This window comes from Orbicella faveolata, unplaced genomic scaffold (genome assembly GCF_042242905.1).
Source record: "Orbicella faveolata isolate gen_17 unplaced genomic scaffold, um_ofav_v1 contig_36, whole genome shotgun sequence".
Classification (NCBI taxonomy): Eukaryota; Metazoa; Cnidaria; class Anthozoa; order Scleractinia; family Merulinidae; genus Orbicella; species Orbicella faveolata.
This window is the reverse complement of record NW_028301565.1, coordinates 100,001-120,000: the sequence shown is the minus strand read 5'-3', so window position 1 is coordinate 120,000 and position 20,000 is coordinate 100,001. Positions and strand designations below refer to the sequence as shown.

Below are 20,000 nucleotides of genomic sequence, written 5' to 3'. Positions count from 1 at the left end.
CCCACCACTTTCGCAAGGAAGCGAAATCAGGGATTTTAAGCTTAAAATCGGCAATCGCTTTGGACAAAACATTTCGAAATTCGACGTCAGAAAGCAAGGAATTATTAAACCTCCAAACGCCAGAACCGCGCTTGGAGGAACTAGCACTAAATTCAATTTTAACAAAATCGTGATCCGACAAAACACACGGCAAAATGTCGCAAGTAGCCTTTGAGACTAGGCTATTTGCAACGAGAAAGCGATCAATTCTAGATGCTTGCGTGTAATCACTATTAAACCAAGTAAAAACAACACCGCGCGGATTATGTTTACGCCAAATGTCAGTGAGTGAGAAATCGGCACGCAAAGAACAAAGAAGCTTTTGATCAGACAAAGGAACAAAAGAACAATTCAATTTATCCAAAACATTGTCAACACAATTGAAATCTCCCCCGATTACCAAATCGCCTTGGGAAAGAAAATAATCATGCAGACAGGAGAAAAAAATTTTGCGATCAGAAATAACATTAGGAGAATAGATATCAACAAGATTAAGCCTAAAACCATTAACGTCAATTAATAAGCTCAAAACCCTGCCGTCAGAATCGGTTAAAAAACGAATAACTTTGCCGGAAAAATTCAAAGAGAAAAGGACGGCAACACCGGCAGATTTGCCCGTCCCAAAGGACCAAAAACACTTGCCCTTCCAAAGTTTTTCAAATTTTCCAGCTTGTTTTTTGCACGAGACATGCGTTTCTTGCAAAAGCACAATGTCACAATTTAAAAGACCTAGCTCATAAATGATTTTTGCAGATTTATCAGAGGACCCGAGTCCTCGTACATTCAGAGAAATGATCTTGAGCTTATCGATTGTGAAAGAAAATTAAAAGTAATCGTACCGGCGTCTACGTCTATAGGAAACGCGAGTCCAACCGCTATCTTCATCGTCGTCGTCATAATCCGAATAATCCCGGCGAGAAGAACGATCGCGCCTGTAGTCCTTTCGCGAATACTCGCGATCGCGATGATGGTCTCGGTCTTCTCGATCTCTTCTCCTTTCTTCTTTGCCTGACTCATATCTTTTTCGATCCCTTTCGTCGTCACTTTTCTGCGATTCATGACGCCGATGTTTATCGTCACGATCCGTCTTCTCCCTTGAGTCCCGGACTCTTTCACCTCTTTTCTCTTCATCCCTTTGTTCTTTGCCTTTGTTCCGTTGTCTACCTTTGTCTTCTTCATGCCGCGCCTCGTGCGATGACCCACCCTCCATTTGCATTTGGGCCTGTTGTTGTTTCGTTTCTTGCCGTTTGTTGCCCGCCTGATCCATTTTGACACGAAATTTCTGCTTATCCTTCTGCCGTTCGTCTTCGGTTTTCTCAGTATCTTCTTTCGGGCCGCTGTCCACGTTCGCGCTATAGAGGACAAACGGAAAATCGGCCAGTTGATGGTCATCGGCCTTGCACACGGTACATTTAGCCGGCTCCTCGCAGTTCTCCACGCGGTGACCAGGACGCTCGCAATTAAAGCAACGAACGGACGAACAGTCCTTGACGAGGTGGTCTTCAGAACCACAATTACGGCACGTTTTAGGCTGGCTCGGGTACCACACACGGATGAACTCGCCGGCCAGGTTGATGGTCGAGGGAATATGACGAGACAAACACATCCGAGCGGTTCGCACCCCGTTGTCGATAAACTGCGCGATTTTATCCCTTCTGAAACTCAAAACGCGACCATAGTGATTCAAACGGCCAATTAAAGCCGTGTCCGGCAGCTCAGCCGGCGCTTCATACAACTTAACGAGAACCAGACGGTTCTCACAGTCGCCCAGGAAAATGGTCGAACCAGCAATCTCGACACACGCGACCTCCAACGCCGCCTCTTTCGCTAACTGCGAGTCGAATGTAACAATCCAGGTTTTGTTGGAAGCCTTCCTCTGGATGCTAGTGATCTCGTCAATGTCAACACCGGCAGCGTCAAAAGCCTCAAGGATAGCTTGACTAGTAACAATTGTATCCACAGCAAAATAGACCGAGCGATTCTTGACGAGCCTAGACCTATCTCTAGCACTCTGAAAAGGCACACTTTTAAATCTCAAACCATTACTCGCCAAATTTCTAAGAACATCTGGAACTGGAACATCTACCTCAGGTGTGATCTCCGCCCACGATTCACGCACATTACCACCAACCAGGTTCGCATCTGGGACGTCCACACTCTCCACGGTGCTAGTAAATTGACTTATGGAAACGCTTTCTTCACTCATTCTCAACTAAAGATAGATTGCTAAAAGAAGCAAAAAGATCGCAAGCCCTCTGATCGAAGCCAAAAGGCCGAGAAGCGATACCGGACCTTCCCTCCCCTAGGAGGGTGGTCCAGGGTTTCCCCCTTTGAGATATGGTGGTCAATATGCTGTCGCCGAGGGGCCTGGAGCCGACTGTAGGCCGACGCTATGGAGCAAGTTGCCGTCGTAGACGCACTTGTTCTACAGCACAAGTCCACAAAAATCAGCAGCAAAGTTGATAACGTCCCTCCAGGGGTGAGTGAGATCAAACGCCTTTTTGGCCTCCAAAACGAGGCAACATGTTAAAGACCCGTAATGACTCCGTTACTAAGATAGCGCTACAGACACAGGCAGAAAGCAACGGCTACGTTATCAACATTCGCTCTCCACGTGCATACAACTTGCAGAGAAGTCAAGAAATGCCTGCTAAAAGATTGCTGGTTGGTATTATTGCTTTGCTTTTGCTTTGGTGGCTCGTTTAAAAGACTAAATTTTCAGCCCTTTCTCTTGTCTACGACCATACCACAGGGAAAGCACCGGTTCTCGTCCGATCACCGAAGTTAAGCCCTGTCGGGCGGGGTTAGTACTTGGATGGGTGACCGCCTGGGAATACCCCGTGTTGTAGACTTTTCATTTTCTCGGCCGTTTTATTTTGCATATGTTCATTTTTTCTTTCTTTTACTACCAACTTTGGCTATTCCAGTGGCTGGAAAGCACAAATAACTTTTTACACATTTCAGGAGACTCAAAAGATAGCCAGAAAACATGAAAAGTACCCTTAAAATGATCGCGGGATAAATTAGAATCTAAGTCTCGCGCGCTAACGTTCGCGTGCGAAACGGTTATTTATGACATCAAATTGGCGTGTGTGACATCAAATAATTCGAAGCAAAATGATATTCTGCCTTGCAGAACGGTTTTCAAGCAGCTAAAAGTGCGGAAAACTACGCCAATTCCCAAAGAAATGCGCCCGATCAACAACGGCAAAGCAAACAACACACGCGAGCCGTTGCATATTAACGGTCGACACGAATTCGAGCCGTCAAAACAATTCTATTCATGACTTGACTTGGAGAATGTCGGAGGCTCGGACCGTTGTCTAGTTTAGTCAACGAACCACCAACACAACAATCGTAAGGTAGAAATCAACTCACGGTTTGGCCAGCACTTCTCCTGTTACTTTCCTTGTCCTTTGCTCTTTCCATACTGTAAGTCAACGAACGTTACTTCGAGGACAAACTTGGCGGGGATCGAGTCAATGATTGACCGCCTGCCGAAACAAACGCAAATCGGAAAAGCCACCTTCTTCAGTTCAGTGCAACATGGATGCATGACAACACGAGTTCCAGCGCACTCGCCTTTTCAGTTGCAGCTGGAAATCCTTGGCTTGCTTGACACGTTCCTTCGTTGTTCACTGTGCCCAGTCGTCCAGCCCGGCCCGGCCAACTGACGAACAAAGCAAAGCGTCAATCATTAACCATCCACCATTCACAGGGCCAACACTTGCACTTTTTCGGGGGCGAGCGCGAACGCAGGCCCCCACTACCAGAAATTATACGCTCGAGTTACCCACATTTGGGGTAATCGCAAGGGTCAACCCGATCGAAGTGCAATGAAAGGGCCTCGCCTTGAGAGGACTGCCTCCTTGATCACAGTACCTCCCGCGTCAGGTAAGTATGAAAATTCTTGACGCGGGGGCCGTCAAAGGCAAACCTCCTTACCTCTATATCCTTGTGGTAGTGCTTTGCGGGCGTGCTAGAACCTCCAGCCTCACTTCTAGGCAGCTCTAGAGTAGCTTCCCTCCTCAGTCTGTGCCTGCCGACAGAGAGAAACGCCAGACGTTAGTGTCAGGAGGAGGCTTTCTTTGATTTCTTTCTTTGATTGAATGAAGGTTTCTTCCCCGAGGGGAAGTGGGCCGCACTCGGAGGTAGTGCTATACCGAGGCAACCCGTGGCTGGGACGAGGCAAGCCTCTTTTCCACAGCCCAGTTCCAAAAATCAGTTTAATATATGAGCTGCTCAATGAGCAGCGTATCAGATATTAAGCTGATAAGAACAGATACTACACTTGATCTTAGCCAAAAGGCCGAGAAGCGATACCGGACCTTCCCTCCCCTAGGAGGGTGGTCCAGGGTTTCCCCCTTTGAGATATGGTGGTCAATATGCTGTCGCCGAGGGGCCTGGAGCCGACTGTAGGCCGACGCTATGGAGCAAGTTGCCGTCGTAGACGCACTTGTTCTACAGCACAAGTCCACAAAAATCAGCAGCAAAGTTGATAACGTCCCTCCAGGGGTGAGTGAGATCAAACGCCTTTTTGGCCTCCAAAACGAGGCAACATGTTAAAGACCCGTAATGACTCCGTTACTAAGATAGCGCTACAGACACAGGCAGAAAGCAACGGCTACGTTATCAACATTCGCTCTCCACGTGCATACAACTTGCAGAGAAGTCAAGAAATGCCTGCTAAAAGATTGCTGGTTGGTATTATTGCTTTGCTTTTGCTTTGGTGGCTCGTTTAAAAGACTAAATTTTCAGCCCTTTCTCTTGTCTACGACCATACCACAGGGAAAGCACCGGTTCTCGTCCGATCACCGAAGTTAAGCCCTGTCGGGCGGGGTTAGTACTTGGATGGGTGACCGCCTGGGAATACCCCGTGTTGTAGACTTTTCATTTTCTCGGCCGTTTTATTTTGCATATGTTCATTTTTTCTTTCTTTTACTACCAACTTTGGCTATTCCAGTGGCTGGAAAGCACAAATAACTTTTTACACATTTCAGGAGACTCAAAAGATAGCCAGAAAACATGAAAAGTACCCTTAAAATGATCGCGGGATAAATTAGAATCTAAGTCTCGCGCGCTAACGTTCGCGTGCGAAACGGTTATTTATGACATCAAATTGGCGTGTGTGACATCAAATAATTCGAAGCAAAATGATATTCTGCCTTGCAGAACGGTTTTCAAGCAGCTAAAAGTGCGGAAAACTACGCCAATTCCCAAAGAAATGCGCCCGATCAACAACGGCAAAGCAAACAACACACGCGAGCCGTTGCATATTAACGGTCGACACGAATTCGAGCCGTCAAAACAATTCTATTCATGACTTGACTTGGAGAATGTCGGAGGCTCGGACCGTTGTCTAGTTTAGTCAACGAACCACCAACACAACAATCGTAAGGTAGAAATCAACTCACGGTTTGGCCAGCACTTCTCCTGTTACTTTCCTTGTCCTTTGCTCTTTCCATACTGTAAGTCAACGAACGTTACTTCGAGGACAAACTTGGCGGGGATCGAGTCAATGATTGACCGCCTGCCGAAACAAACGCAAATCGGAAAAGCCACCTTCTTCAGTTCAGTGCAACATGGATGCATGACAACACGAGTTCCAGCGCACTCGCCTTTTCAGTTGCAGCTGGAAATCCTTGGCTTGCTTGACACGTTCCTTCGTTGTTCACTGTGCCCAGTCGTCCAGCCCGGCCCGGCCAACTGACGAACAAAGCAAAGCGTCAATCATTAACCATCCACCATTCACAGGGCCAACACTTGCACTTTTTCGGGGGCGAGCGCGAACGCAGGCCCCCACTACCAGAAATTATACGCTCGAGTTACCCACATTTGGGGTAATCGCAAGGGTCAACCCGATCGAAGTGCAATGAAAGGGCCTCGCCTTGAGAGGACTGCCTCCTTGATCACAGTACCTCCCGCGTCAGGTAAGTATGAAAATTCTTGACGCGGGGGCCGTCAAAGGCAAACCTCCTTACCTCTATATCCTTGTGGTAGTGCTTTGCGGGCGTGCTAGAACCTCCAGCCTCACTTCTAGGCAGCTCTAGAGTAGCTTCCCTCCTCAGTCTGTGCCTGCCGACAGAGAGAAACGCCAGACGTTAGTGTCAGGAGGAGGCTTTCTTTGATTTCTTTCTTTGATTGAATGAAGGTTTCTTCCCCGAGGGGAAGTGGGCCGCACTCGGAGGTAGTGCTATACCGAGGCAACCCGTGGCTGGGACGAGGCAAGCCTCTTTTCCACAGCCCAGTTCCAAAAATCAGTTTAATATATGAGCTGCTCAATGAGCAGCGTATCAGATATTAAGCTGATAAGAACAGATACTACACTTGATCTTAGCCAAAAGGCCGAGAAGCGATACCGGACCTTCCCTCCCCTAGGAGGGTGGTCCAGGGTTTCCCCCTTTGAGATATGGTGGTCAATATGCTGTCGCCGAGGGGCCTGGAGCCGACTGTAGGCCGACGCTATGGAGCAAGTTGCCGTCGTAGACGCACTTGTTCTACAGCACAAGTCCACAAAAATCAGCAGCAAAGTTGATAACGTCCCTCCAGGGGTGAGTGAGATCAAACGCCTTTTTGGCCTCCAAAACGAGGCAACATGTTAAAGACCCGTAATGACTCCGTTACTAAGATAGCGCTACAGACACAGGCAGAAAGCAACGGCTACGTTATCAACATTCGCTCTCCACGTGCATACAACTTGCAGAGAAGTCAAGAAATGCCTGCTAAAAGATTGCTGGTTGGTATTATTGCTTTGCTTTTGCTTTGGTGGCTCGTTTAAAAGACTAAATTTTCAGCCCTTTCTCTTGTCTACGACCATACCACAGGGAAAGCACCGGTTCTCGTCCGATCACCGAAGTTAAGCCCTGTCGGGCGGGGTTAGTACTTGGATGGGTGACCGCCTGGGAATACCCCGTGTTGTAGACTTTTCATTTTCTCGGCCGTTTTATTTTGCATATGTTCATTTTTTCTTTCTTTTACTACCAACTTTGGCTATTCCAGTGGCTGGAAAGCACAAATAACTTTTTACACATTTCAGGAGACTCAAAAGATAGCCAGAAAACATGAAAAGTACCCTTAAAATGATCGCGGGATAAATTAGAATCTAAGTCTCGCGCGCTAACGTTCGCGTGCGAAACGGTTATTTATGACATCAAATTGGCGTGTGTGACATCAAATAATTCGAAGCAAAATGATATTCTGCCTTGCAGAACGGTTTTCAAGCAGCTAAAAGTGCGGAAAACTACGCCAATTCCCAAAGAAATGCGCCCGATCAACAACGGCAAAGCAAACAACACACGCGAGCCGTTGCATATTAACGGTCGACACGAATTCGAGCCGTCAAAACAATTCTATTCATGACTTGACTTGGAGAATGTCGGAGGCTCGGACCGTTGTCTAGTTTAGTCAACGAACCACCAACACAACAATCGTAAGGTAGAAATCAACTCACGGTTTGGCCAGCACTTCTCCTGTTACTTTCCTTGTCCTTTGCTCTTTCCATACTGTAAGTCAACGAACGTTACTTCGAGGACAAACTTGGCGGGGATCGAGTCAATGATTGACCGCCTGCCGAAACAAACGCAAATCGGAAAAGCCACCTTCTTCAGTTCAGTGCAACATGGATGCATGACAACACGAGTTCCAGCGCACTCGCCTTTTCAGTTGCAGCTGGAAATCCTTGGCTTGCTTGACACGTTCCTTCGTTGTTCACTGTGCCCAGTCGTCCAGCCCGGCCCGGCCAACTGACGAACAAAGCAAAGCGTCAATCATTAACCATCCACCATTCACAGGGCCAACACTTGCACTTTTTCGGGGGCGAGCGCGAACGCAGGCCCCCACTACCAGAAATTATACGCTCGAGTTACCCACATTTGGGGTAATCGCAAGGGTCAACCCGATCGAAGTGCAATGAAAGGGCCTCGCCTTGAGAGGACTGCCTCCTTGATCACAGTACCTCCCGCGTCAGGTAAGTATGAAAATTCTTGACGCGGGGGCCGTCAAAGGCAAACCTCCTTACCTCTATATCCTTGTGGTAGTGCTTTGCGGGCGTGCTAGAACCTCCAGCCTCACTTCTAGGCAGCTCTAGAGTAGCTTCCCTCCTCAGTCTGTGCCTGCCGACAGAGAGAAACGCCAGACGTTAGTGTCAGGAGGAGGCTTTCTTTGATTTCTTTCTTTGATTGAATGAAGGTTTCTTCCCCGAGGGGAAGTGGGCCGCACTCGGAGGTAGTGCTATACCGAGGCAACCCGTGGCTGGGACGAGGCAAGCCTCTTTTCCACAGCCCAGTTCCAAAAATCAGTTTAATATATGAGCTGCTCAATGAGCAGCGTATCAGATATTAAGCTGATAAGAACAGATACTACACTTGATCTTAGCCAAAAGGCCGAGAAGCGATACCGGACCTTCCCTCCCCTAGGAGGGTGGTCCAGGGTTTCCCCCTTTGAGATATGGTGGTCAATATGCTGTCGCCGAGGGGCCTGGAGCCGACTGTAGGCCGACGCTATGGAGCAAGTTGCCGTCGTAGACGCACTTGTTCTACAGCACAAGTCCACAAAAATCAGCAGCAAAGTTGATAACGTCCCTCCAGGGGTGAGTGAGATCAAACGCCTTTTTGGCCTCCAAAACGAGGCAACATGTTAAAGACCCGTAATGACTCCGTTACTAAGATAGCGCTACAGACACAGGCAGAAAGCAACGGCTACGTTATCAACATTCGCTCTCCACGTGCATACAACTTGCAGAGAAGTCAAGAAATGCCTGCTAAAAGATTGCTGGTTGGTATTATTGCTTTGCTTTTGCTTTGGTGGCTCGTTTAAAAGACTAAATTTTCAGCCCTTTCTCTTGTCTACGACCATACCACAGGGAAAGCACCGGTTCTCGTCCGATCACCGAAGTTAAGCCCTGTCGGGCGGGGTTAGTACTTGGATGGGTGACCGCCTGGGAATACCCCGTGTTGTAGACTTTTCATTTTCTCGGCCGTTTTATTTTGCATATGTTCATTTTTTCTTTCTTTTACTACCAACTTTGGCTATTCCAGTGGCTGGAAAGCACAAATAACTTTTTACACATTTCAGGAGACTCAAAAGATAGCCAGAAAACATGAAAAGTACCCTTAAAATGATCGCGGGATAAATTAGAATCTAAGTCTCGCGCGCTAACGTTCGCGTGCGAAACGGTTATTTATGACATCAAATTGGCGTGTGTGACATCAAATAATTCGAAGCAAAATGATATTCTGCCTTGCAGAACGGTTTTCAAGCAGCTAAAAGTGCGGAAAACTACGCCAATTCCCAAAGAAATGCGCCCGATCAACAACGGCAAAGCAAACAACACACGCGAGCCGTTGCATATTAACGGTCGACACGAATTCGAGCCGTCAAAACAATTCTATTCATGACTTGACTTGGAGAATGTCGGAGGCTCGGACCGTTGTCTAGTTTAGTCAACGAACCACCAACACAACAATCGTAAGGTAGAAATCAACTCACGGTTTGGCCAGCACTTCTCCTGTTACTTTCCTTGTCCTTTGCTCTTTCCATACTGTAAGTCAACGAACGTTACTTCGAGGACAAACTTGGCGGGGATCGAGTCAATGATTGACCGCCTGCCGAAACAAACGCAAATCGGAAAAGCCACCTTCTTCAGTTCAGTGCAACATGGATGCATGACAACACGAGTTCCAGCGCACTCGCCTTTTCAGTTGCAGCTGGAAATCCTTGGCTTGCTTGACACGTTCCTTCGTTGTTCACTGTGCCCAGTCGTCCAGCCCGGCCCGGCCAACTGACGAACAAAGCAAAGCGTCAATCATTAACCATCCACCATTCACAGGGCCAACACTTGCACTTTTTCGGGGGCGAGCGCGAACGCAGGCCCCCACTACCAGAAATTATACGCTCGAGTTACCCACATTTGGGGTAATCGCAAGGGTCAACCCGATCGAAGTGCAATGAAAGGGCCTCGCCTTGAGAGGACTGCCTCCTTGATCACAGTACCTCCCGCGTCAGGTAAGTATGAAAATTCTTGACGCGGGGGCCGTCAAAGGCAAACCTCCTTACCTCTATATCCTTGTGGTAGTGCTTTGCGGGCGTGCTAGAACCTCCAGCCTCACTTCTAGGCAGCTCTAGAGTAGCTTCCCTCCTCAGTCTGTGCCTGCCGACAGAGAGAAACGCCAGACGTTAGTGTCAGGAGGAGGCTTTCTTTGATTTCTTTCTTTGATTGAATGAAGGTTTCTTCCCCGAGGGGAAGTGGGCCGCACTCGGAGGTAGTGCTATACCGAGGCAACCCGTGGCTGGGACGAGGCAAGCCTCTTTTCCACAGCCCAGTTCCAAAAATCAGTTTAATATATGAGCTGCTCAATGAGCAGCGTATCAGATATTAAGCTGATAAGAACAGATACTACACTTGATCTTAGCCAAAAGGCCGAGAAGCGATACCGGACCTTCCCTCCCCTAGGAGGGTGGTCCAGGGTTTCCCCCTTTGAGATATGGTGGTCAATATGCTGTCGCCGAGGGGCCTGGAGCCGACTGTAGGCCGACGCTATGGAGCAAGTTGCCGTCGTAGACGCACTTGTTCTACAGCACAAGTCCACAAAAATCAGCAGCAAAGTTGATAACGTCCCTCCAGGGGTGAGTGAGATCAAACGCCTTTTTGGCCTCCAAAACGAGGCAACATGTTAAAGACCCGTAATGACTCCGTTACTAAGATAGCGCTACAGACACAGGCAGAAAGCAACGGCTACGTTATCAACATTCGCTCTCCACGTGCATACAACTTGCAGAGAAGTCAAGAAATGCCTGCTAAAAGATTGCTGGTTGGTATTATTGCTTTGCTTTTGCTTTGGTGGCTCGTTTAAAAGACTAAATTTTCAGCCCTTTCTCTTGTCTACGACCATACCACAGGGAAAGCACCGGTTCTCGTCCGATCACCGAAGTTAAGCCCTGTCGGGCGGGGTTAGTACTTGGATGGGTGACCGCCTGGGAATACCCCGTGTTGTAGACTTTTCATTTTCTCGGCCGTTTTATTTTGCATATGTTCATTTTTTCTTTCTTTTACTACCAACTTTGGCTATTCCAGTGGCTGGAAAGCACAAATAACTTTTTACACATTTCAGGAGACTCAAAAGATAGCCAGAAAACATGAAAAGTACCCTTAAAATGATCGCGGGATAAATTAGAATCTAAGTCTCGCGCGCTAACGTTCGCGTGCGAAACGGTTATTTATGACATCAAATTGGCGTGTGTGACATCAAATAATTCGAAGCAAAATGATATTCTGCCTTGCAGAACGGTTTTCAAGCAGCTAAAAGTGCGGAAAACTACGCCAATTCCCAAAGAAATGCGCCCGATCAACAACGGCAAAGCAAACAACACACGCGAGCCGTTGCATATTAACGGTCGACACGAATTCGAGCCGTCAAAACAATTCTATTCATGACTTGACTTGGAGAATGTCGGAGGCTCGGACCGTTGTCTAGTTTAGTCAACGAACCACCAACACAACAATCGTAAGGTAGAAATCAACTCACGGTTTGGCCAGCACTTCTCCTGTTACTTTCCTTGTCCTTTGCTCTTTCCATACTGTAAGTCAACGAACGTTACTTCGAGGACAAACTTGGCGGGGATCGAGTCAATGATTGACCGCCTGCCGAAACAAACGCAAATCGGAAAAGCCACCTTCTTCAGTTCAGTGCAACATGGATGCATGACAACACGAGTTCCAGCGCACTCGCCTTTTCAGTTGCAGCTGGAAATCCTTGGCTTGCTTGACACGTTCCTTCGTTGTTCACTGTGCCCAGTCGTCCAGCCCGGCCCGGCCAACTGACGAACAAAGCAAAGCGTCAATCATTAACCATCCACCATTCACAGGGCCAACACTTGCACTTTTTCGGGGGCGAGCGCGAACGCAGGCCCCCACTACCAGAAATTATACGCTCGAGTTACCCACATTTGGGGTAATCGCAAGGGTCAACCCGATCGAAGTGCAATGAAAGGGCCTCGCCTTGAGAGGACTGCCTCCTTGATCACAGTACCTCCCGCGTCAGGTAAGTATGAAAATTCTTGACGCGGGGGCCGTCAAAGGCAAACCTCCTTACCTCTATATCCTTGTGGTAGTGCTTTGCGGGCGTGCTAGAACCTCCAGCCTCACTTCTAGGCAGCTCTAGAGTAGCTTCCCTCCTCAGTCTGTGCCTGCCGACAGAGAGAAACGCCAGACGTTAGTGTCAGGAGGAGGCTTTCTTTGATTTCTTTCTTTGATTGAATGAAGGTTTCTTCCCCGAGGGGAAGTGGGCCGCACTCGGAGGTAGTGCTATACCGAGGCAACCCGTGGCTGGGACGAGGCAAGCCTCTTTTCCACAGCCCAGTTCCAAAAATCAGTTTAATATATGAGCTGCTCAATGAGCAGCGTATCAGATATTAAGCTGATAAGAACAGATACTACACTTGATCTTAGCCAAAAGGCCGAGAAGCGATACCGGACCTTCCCTCCCCTAGGAGGGTGGTCCAGGGTTTCCCCCTTTGAGATATGGTGGTCAATATGCTGTCGCCGAGGGGCCTGGAGCCGACTGTAGGCCGACGCTATGGAGCAAGTTGCCGTCGTAGACGCACTTGTTCTACAGCACAAGTCCACAAAAATCAGCAGCAAAGTTGATAACGTCCCTCCAGGGGTGAGTGAGATCAAACGCCTTTTTGGCCTCCAAAACGAGGCAACATGTTAAAGACCCGTAATGACTCCGTTACTAAGATAGCGCTACAGACACAGGCAGAAAGCAACGGCTACGTTATCAACATTCGCTCTCCACGTGCATACAACTTGCAGAGAAGTCAAGAAATGCCTGCTAAAAGATTGCTGGTTGGTATTATTGCTTTGCTTTTGCTTTGGTGGCTCGTTTAAAAGACTAAATTTTCAGCCCTTTCTCTTGTCTACGACCATACCACAGGGAAAGCACCGGTTCTCGTCCGATCACCGAAGTTAAGCCCTGTCGGGCGGGGTTAGTACTTGGATGGGTGACCGCCTGGGAATACCCCGTGTTGTAGACTTTTCATTTTCTCGGCCGTTTTATTTTGCATATGTTCATTTTTTCTTTCTTTTACTACCAACTTTGGCTATTCCAGTGGCTGGAAAGCACAAATAACTTTTTACACATTTCAGGAGACTCAAAAGATAGCCAGAAAACATGAAAAGTACCCTTAAAATGATCGCGGGATAAATTAGAATCTAAGTCTCGCGCGCTAACGTTCGCGTGCGAAACGGTTATTTATGACATCAAATTGGCGTGTGTGACATCAAATAATTCGAAGCAAAATGATATTCTGCCTTGCAGAACGGTTTTCAAGCAGCTAAAAGTGCGGAAAACTACGCCAATTCCCAAAGAAATGCGCCCGATCAACAACGGCAAAGCAAACAACACACGCGAGCCGTTGCATATTAACGGTCGACACGAATTCGAGCCGTCAAAACAATTCTATTCATGACTTGACTTGGAGAATGTCGGAGGCTCGGACCGTTGTCTAGTTTAGTCAACGAACCACCAACACAACAATCGTAAGGTAGAAATCAACTCACGGTTTGGCCAGCACTTCTCCTGTTACTTTCCTTGTCCTTTGCTCTTTCCATACTGTAAGTCAACGAACGTTACTTCGAGGACAAACTTGGCGGGGATCGAGTCAATGATTGACCGCCTGCCGAAACAAACGCAAATCGGAAAAGCCACCTTCTTCAGTTCAGTGCAACATGGATGCATGACAACACGAGTTCCAGCGCACTCGCCTTTTCAGTTGCAGCTGGAAATCCTTGGCTTGCTTGACACGTTCCTTCGTTGTTCACTGTGCCCAGTCGTCCAGCCCGGCCCGGCCAACTGACGAACAAAGCAAAGCGTCAATCATTAACCATCCACCATTCACAGGGCCAACACTTGCACTTTTTCGGGGGCGAGCGCGAACGCAGGCCCCCACTACCAGAAATTATACGCTCGAGTTACCCACATTTGGGGTAATCGCAAGGGTCAACCCGATCGAAGTGCAATGAAAGGGCCTCGCCTTGAGAGGACTGCCTCCTTGATCACAGTACCTCCCGCGTCAGGTAAGTTTTTTATATTTAAGGTGGACAGCCAAGCTCCCCGAAGGGCAGTGCAATGCTTGCTGGCCTACAAGCTCATCCATCATAGTGGCTGGGGGTGCAAAGCCATCTAGATGGTCCACCTAGGGTAGGGAACCCCTACTCAACGTAGCCAGTTCGCCAACTTCGCCGGGGAATCGAACCCCGCCTACCCGGTCAGAAATTGAACACACCTCGACAGACACGGGCTTTACACGACATCAAAGACGATCACGGGACAGACGTAACGACAAACATAACAAGACACAAACGGAACTGATACAAGCCTCTGTGCAGTACACCAATAAAGGAGACCCAGCACGAGAGGACACAAAAACAAAAAACGTTCGGATTAGAAGCATGGAGCTACTGCCCAGATTCGAGCAGACAAGAGACAACTGTCTAGATTCAGACAGACAAAAGACCCACAACCCAGCTTGAGACTAAAGATGAAGAACGAGACGATCGCCGACCACGGATGCTACAGCACCACGGGCCCCCCACTGGCGATGGAAATAGCGACGTTTCCTGGAAGACACAAACCTTTTGAAATGAATGGGAAGATGGAAACGAACACGAGTTTTGACATTCTCGATGACAGAGGCAGCTCCAGGACGGACATCGCGAAAGCGAAAATCGTTCCGAGCGTGCCATATGAAGAATTTACAGACGTTGAGAATGTAAACGAAAACGCGAGGCACCACAGCTAACTCATCGGAGTTAAAACCAAAAAGGGCATGACGACAGACCAGAGAAGGAGCCAACGGAGAGGAAACAAACATTAAAGACTGAAGCCAAGAAAGAACACTATAAGCCAAAGGACAATGGAAAAACAGATGCTCAAGGGTCTCGGAGACCGGACCACAAAAGCAGGACGTGTTAAAGTCATAACCAAAAGAAGCCAGACGAGCAGCGGTGTAGAGGACACCATGAGCGATCTTCCAGGAAAGATCGATGACCTGACGATCGGTGTCGAAGAAGAAAAGTTCCCTCCACGTAGTAGACCAATAAAGGACACCGAACGTAGGAAGGAACTTTACGACACAGTGGGGGGTAGCCAAATTTTCAGACAGGAGGTACTGATAACAAGACTTGGTCGTCATCCCAGAGGCGGGGGTCAGAAAGTGAGGTGAAGACGACCCCATCACCAAAGAGGAGCGACCAGCAGAAAAAGAGCCGTCAAGCGAACGCCAGGCTAGAATGAGCGACTGGTAGAAACGAGGCAGAACCCTAGGATCAAAGTCCAAAGGACGAGAAAAAACATCAACAGGGGTGGCATTGAAGCAAGAGGAGAACCAGTAGGTCATGAAAGCGGACCAGCTAGATGGAGAGCTGGCAAAGCGTTTGATCCACTGGGCAACCAGGGACCACACTTTAAACTTGACGCTCACGACCGAAAAACCACCAAGGAGGGAGGGTTGGACGACAACAGAACGAGACACAAGGTCTCGTTTACCCTTCCAGAAGAAATTGAAAGCCAGAGTGTTAAGCTCCTTGAGAACCCACGCAGGCATGTGGATAAGTGAAGCCACATACCAGACGCGGGAAAGAGCAAGGGCATTGATCACTAAGGCTCTGCCACGAAAAGAAAGCTGACGCTGCCTCCAAGAAGAAAGTACATTTTCAACAGCTGTGATACGAGGCGTCCAATTACACTCCTCAAGATTTCCAATGCCGATGAAGACACCAAGGACTTTGATCTTGGTAGAAGACCAGTCGAGATTGACGGGAGGGTCTTGGCGACCATTCCACGAGCCAAGCCACAGACCTTTGGACTTAGAGAGGTTCAGTTTGGAGCCAGAACCTCTCTCGTAGATGGAGTAGGTCTCAAAAGTGGCTTTGATGGCATCATCAGAGATGACGATGATGGACGTATCGTCAGCATATTGAGAGATAGGAGGCAGCGGAGCCGGCACACCAGGAAGAGAAAGACCAACAATTCTTGGGTTGGCGCGAATGGAGACAGCTAGGACTTCGGAAACCAAGACATATAACAATGGGGACAGAGGACAACCCTGACGCACACCACGAGACAAGGAGAAAGGTTGCGACAGGTAGCCATTGACATTCACAAAACTACGTACATTATTGTAGAACAAATCAACCCAGCTGACAAAGGAGTCTCCGAAGCCCATAGACTGAAGGGTTTGACGCATAAAAGACCATTCCACACGATCAAAAGCCTTTTCCTGGTCGAGGGAGAGAATAGCGACCGGAACGTTGGACAGAGTGGCATAGTCGACAACGTCCCGAAGAAAGGCTACATTCTCTCCGATGAAGCGACCAGGAACACCACAAGTTTGGTCCTTCTCCACCACAAGATGAATGACTTTGAGGAGTCTACCAGCAATGACTCGAGAAGCAAGCTTGTAATCGACATTAAGAAGGGAGATCGGGCGCCAATTACGAATGTCAAGGCGATCACCCTTCTTGAAAGATAAAGAAATTACACCACTGCGCTGAGAGAGGGAGAGGCAACCATCAAGATAGCACGAATTAAGAACGCAAACAAGGTCCTCACCGAGGACATCCCAAAATTTAACATAAAATTCCATGGGCAGGCCATCAGAGCCAGGCGCCTTACGTTTGGCCATGCCCAGTAGTGCAGACCAGCATTCGCCAACGGACAGAAGACCGTCGCAACAAGAGGCCTGCTCGGGAGTCAAGGTCGAGCAGATGTTACTCAACAGTGACTCGCGAGCGGCAGCATCTGTAGGTTCAGAGGTGAACAAGCCAGAATAAAAAGAGGAGATAGAATCACAAAGGCCAGTGATGTCAGAGGTGATAGTGCCATCACTCTCTCTCAGCGCAGAAATACGACGATCAGCTGATCGCTTCTTCTCGAGACGGAAGAAATAAGCGGAAGACCGCTCCCCTTCCTCCACCCACCTAATCCTAGACCTAACTTGAGCACCACGAGCTGCCTCAAGGTCAAACCTGGACAGCTCAGCAAGGGTGGATTGATATGGGCCCAAGCAGGATAGACGACCAAGGTCAACATGAGATTTTAGGTGATCAGCCAGACGAGATAGAAGGGCTCGTTCGGCCCGACGTTCTTTAGCCTTTTTGGAACAATAGCCAATTGTTAGATCTTTAATTTTGAATTTGCCAAGCTCCCACCAATCAGATAAGGACGGAAAATTATTTTGGACAAGACGCCAGGAAAGCCAGAAGTCAGTGATCAATTTGGTATAGTCAGTATCTTGAAGGATGGAGACATTTAATTTCCATAAACCTGGACCAGGGGGGATGACATCAGGAATAGAAAAGGTAAACAACAAGGCACAATGGTCAGAAAAGGAAAAAGGAACGATGTCACAAGCTGACACAGACGAGATCCAAGGATAAGGACATCCCATCAGGTCAATGCGGGACGCAAATTGACCGTCCCACCTGTTCCAGGTGAAGCTGGAAGAATTTGGATGAAGGTATCTCCATATGTCAACGACACAACATGAGTCAAAGAGACGGGTTAAGGCAGGAGTACTCTCCCTCGAGGTATCACCGGCACAGGAGCCGAAGCGATCGAGGGTACGGTCGAAGACCGTATTGAAGTCTCCGCACAAAACCGTTGGAATAGAAGGATCAACAGCATCAGCGATGCCATTGAAGAAGAGGTCTCGAGCAGGGTTGCGATTGGGGGCATACAAGCAAAGCACACGAAATGAAACACCATATAAAGAAAACTCACACAACAAGGAACGACCAGGAACTTCACACCAAGAATTAACTAGCTGCAGAACAGATCGATAAAGGATAATGCAGCCGCCGGAACGACGGGTACCAGGAGAAAGAACAAAACTAAATCCAGAAGAAGAGAACCATGAATTACACTCTACGTCGGAGATACAATGAGTTTCCTGGAAACACACAACATCTGCAGTGACAGGAAGAGATCGCAACCACTGCACAAGACCATCACGCTTAGAGGACTCACGAAGGCCGTTGACATTAAGAGAGATTATGGACAGAGCCATAAGGAGATAGGGAGGGAGCTTGAACGAGACTAAGAGCGTCTAGACGGTCGGTCAGGCGACATCTGGGGCATACCCCTATGAGCTCCAGGAGAGGATGGAACCAATGGGGAGCGAGAACGCACTCGTTGAGGGCTCTGGGAAGGAGCCCGACGAGGCCTAGGGGGTTGGGGGGTCTTGAACGGGGACTCAGAACCCGAGTCCGAATCCGTAACAACACCAGGGGGAGACTGAGAAGCATTACTATTTTGGTTTAATTTGGGTAGGGCAGATTCACCCTTTAAACTACTATTAGAACTATTATTAGATCCGGCCACTTTTGGACCCGATACACTATTATAAGATTCTTTAGTCACTTTTGGACCAGCTACATTACTATTACATACTCTGGTCACTTTTGGACCAGCTACATTATTATTACCGGACGTCACTTTTGGACCAGCTACATTACTATTAGATACTCTGGTCACTTTTGGACCAGCTACATTACTACTACCAGATACGGTGGCCGCTTTTGGACCAGCTACATTACTATTAGTGGATACAGTTTGAATTTGCTCGACCGCAGGTGGGTCGCTAGAGACAATTACACACTTTTGGAGGATGCTCTGACTGGCATCAGCTGAGCTTGAGAAGGAGGAGATGGAGGGGGATGAGGAAACAGCAGGGGAAATTTCCATCTCTTCCTCAGTAAATTGATTGATGGAATCCTCAGATCCGGAGAACAAGGAGAGCTGCGATGAGACTGGCTCACCCTGGGAAGACTCTCCCAAGACATCAGACGACTCCAGGTGGGGAGACGCAAGATCGAGAGACATCAACGCTGGAGGGGCTTGATTTGTCACGGGATCGGCTGGAAGCGCAGCATGAGGATCCGTGGAGACAGGGGCAGGGGGATCGGGGTTGGGGACAGGGGGATTAGGGGTGGGAGCAGGGGGATCAGGGACGGGGGCAGGGGGATTAGGGTTGGCAGCAGTGGATGGACCCGCAGGAGCATGATGGTTCTGGGGAGTGGTACCCCAAGCATTTTTGCAATCCTTTGCGAAGTGACCGGGCTGATGGCAACGTTTGCACTTGTTTTTGTCCGGACACTCCGCAGCTTTATGGGCTCCTTTGCAGATGGTGCACTTGAGCGGCTGACCAGAATACCAGACACGGCACGGGTAGCCTTGGATATTGCACTGGAACGGGATGTGCTGTTCCAAAGACATGCGGACGATTCGAGTGCCGGTGGAGATCTGTTTGAAACCGGAAAAACGCTGGTAGGAGATATCGAGTACCTTGCCAAAAGGGGCAAGAGCCAGGCGAATCCCGGTGTTGCCGGCTTCCACTGGAAGGTAGTGGACGTAGACGGACGTAACGGGTGAGTCCGACTCCGTTACCTGGAGCTCGTGAAGGTCGTCGAGCCACAAAACTTTATTTCCCAAGATGGCGTTACGGTATTCGGTGGATGTAAAAGTCACTCGAATACGACCATTAGGAATAAACTGTATTGACTGAACCCTTTTAAAATCAAGTTTTTTAGACAATAATTGCACAATGACATTGGTAGACATGGCAGCCACCATGCCATGGGCGTGGATAACCACGGTTTTAGGCTGAGGAACAGGCATTGAGATATAAATGTGAGCCTAAAATAATTCCAACAGCCAAAAAAGAGACTGGGCCAAAGGGTTGGAAGACCCAGCAAAGAGATACGAGAAGATGGGCAGACCTTAAGCCAAGCCCAAAAAGGCCGGGGCCCAGATGGATGGGTGACCCCACCAAGTTAAGCCCGACTGGATGGGTGACCCGGCTTAACTATGAGAAACAAGATTCCGGCTGGGTGACTCAAGCGAACAAGAAGACCCGAAGGAAATATGGCGGCAAAAAGCAGCCAAAAAACCAGATCAAACTGG

General features: G+C 48.5%; 1 protein-coding gene and 17 non-coding genes across 18 annotated transcripts; 6 read left to right on the top strand and 12 right to left on the bottom strand.

Moving 5' to 3' along the window:
* Positions 1–824: 824 nt before the first annotated feature.
* LOC149101824 (uncharacterized) lies at positions 825–2,245 on the bottom strand. The gene has a single exon (XM_089275293.1). The coding sequence runs from the start codon at positions 2,243–2,245 to the stop codon at positions 863–865; it is 1,383 nt and encodes a 460-aa protein (XP_089131419.1). The 3' UTR covers positions 825–862.
* A 527-nt stretch (positions 2,246–2,772) lies between these two features.
* LOC149101823 (5S ribosomal RNA) lies at positions 2,773–2,891 on the top strand. The gene has a single exon (XR_016202687.1). It is a non-coding gene; the product is annotated as a 5S ribosomal RNA (ribosomal RNA).
* Positions 2,892–3,777: 886 nt separating this feature from the next.
* On the bottom strand, positions 3,778–3,941 carry LOC149101822 (U1 spliceosomal RNA). Its single transcript, XR_016202800.1, has one exon. It is a non-coding gene; the product is annotated as a U1 spliceosomal RNA (small nuclear RNA).
* Positions 3,942–4,168: 227 nt separating this feature from the next.
* Positions 4,169–4,360, bottom strand: LOC149101821 (U2 spliceosomal RNA). The gene has a single exon (XR_016202755.1). It is a non-coding gene; the product is annotated as a U2 spliceosomal RNA (small nuclear RNA).
* A 448-nt stretch (positions 4,361–4,808) lies between these two features.
* On the top strand, positions 4,809–4,927 carry LOC149101820 (5S ribosomal RNA). Its single transcript, XR_016202685.1, has one exon. It is a non-coding gene; the product is annotated as a 5S ribosomal RNA (ribosomal RNA).
* An 886-nt stretch (positions 4,928–5,813) lies between these two features.
* LOC149101819 (U1 spliceosomal RNA) lies at positions 5,814–5,977 on the bottom strand. Its single transcript, XR_016202799.1, has one exon. It is a non-coding gene; the product is annotated as a U1 spliceosomal RNA (small nuclear RNA).
* A 227-nt stretch (positions 5,978–6,204) lies between these two features.
* On the bottom strand, positions 6,205–6,396 carry LOC149101818 (U2 spliceosomal RNA). The gene has a single exon (XR_016202754.1). It is a non-coding gene; the product is annotated as a U2 spliceosomal RNA (small nuclear RNA).
* Positions 6,397–6,844: 448 nt separating this feature from the next.
* LOC149101817 (5S ribosomal RNA) lies at positions 6,845–6,963 on the top strand. The gene has a single exon (XR_016202684.1). It is a non-coding gene; the product is annotated as a 5S ribosomal RNA (ribosomal RNA).
* Positions 6,964–7,849: 886 nt separating this feature from the next.
* On the bottom strand, positions 7,850–8,013 carry LOC149101816 (U1 spliceosomal RNA). Its single transcript, XR_016202798.1, has one exon. It is a non-coding gene; the product is annotated as a U1 spliceosomal RNA (small nuclear RNA).
* Positions 8,014–8,240: 227 nt separating this feature from the next.
* LOC149101815 (U2 spliceosomal RNA) lies at positions 8,241–8,432 on the bottom strand. The gene has a single exon (XR_016202753.1). It is a non-coding gene; the product is annotated as a U2 spliceosomal RNA (small nuclear RNA).
* Positions 8,433–8,880: 448 nt separating this feature from the next.
* Positions 8,881–8,999, top strand: LOC149101814 (5S ribosomal RNA). The gene has a single exon (XR_016202683.1). It is a non-coding gene; the product is annotated as a 5S ribosomal RNA (ribosomal RNA).
* An 886-nt stretch (positions 9,000–9,885) lies between these two features.
* LOC149101813 (U1 spliceosomal RNA) lies at positions 9,886–10,049 on the bottom strand. The gene has a single exon (XR_016202797.1). It is a non-coding gene; the product is annotated as a U1 spliceosomal RNA (small nuclear RNA).
* Positions 10,050–10,276: 227 nt separating this feature from the next.
* LOC149101812 (U2 spliceosomal RNA) lies at positions 10,277–10,468 on the bottom strand. The gene has a single exon (XR_016202752.1). It is a non-coding gene; the product is annotated as a U2 spliceosomal RNA (small nuclear RNA).
* A 448-nt stretch (positions 10,469–10,916) lies between these two features.
* Positions 10,917–11,035, top strand: LOC149101811 (5S ribosomal RNA). The gene has a single exon (XR_016202682.1). It is a non-coding gene; the product is annotated as a 5S ribosomal RNA (ribosomal RNA).
* An 886-nt stretch (positions 11,036–11,921) lies between these two features.
* LOC149101810 (U1 spliceosomal RNA) lies at positions 11,922–12,085 on the bottom strand. Its single transcript, XR_016202796.1, has one exon. It is a non-coding gene; the product is annotated as a U1 spliceosomal RNA (small nuclear RNA).
* A 227-nt stretch (positions 12,086–12,312) lies between these two features.
* On the bottom strand, positions 12,313–12,504 carry LOC149101809 (U2 spliceosomal RNA). The gene has a single exon (XR_016202751.1). It is a non-coding gene; the product is annotated as a U2 spliceosomal RNA (small nuclear RNA).
* A 448-nt stretch (positions 12,505–12,952) lies between these two features.
* LOC149101808 (5S ribosomal RNA) lies at positions 12,953–13,071 on the top strand. The gene has a single exon (XR_016202681.1). It is a non-coding gene; the product is annotated as a 5S ribosomal RNA (ribosomal RNA).
* An 886-nt stretch (positions 13,072–13,957) lies between these two features.
* Positions 13,958–14,121, bottom strand: LOC149101807 (U1 spliceosomal RNA). The gene has a single exon (XR_016202811.1). It is a non-coding gene; the product is annotated as a U1 spliceosomal RNA (small nuclear RNA).
* Between the last annotated feature and the right edge of the window lie 5,879 nt (positions 14,122–20,000).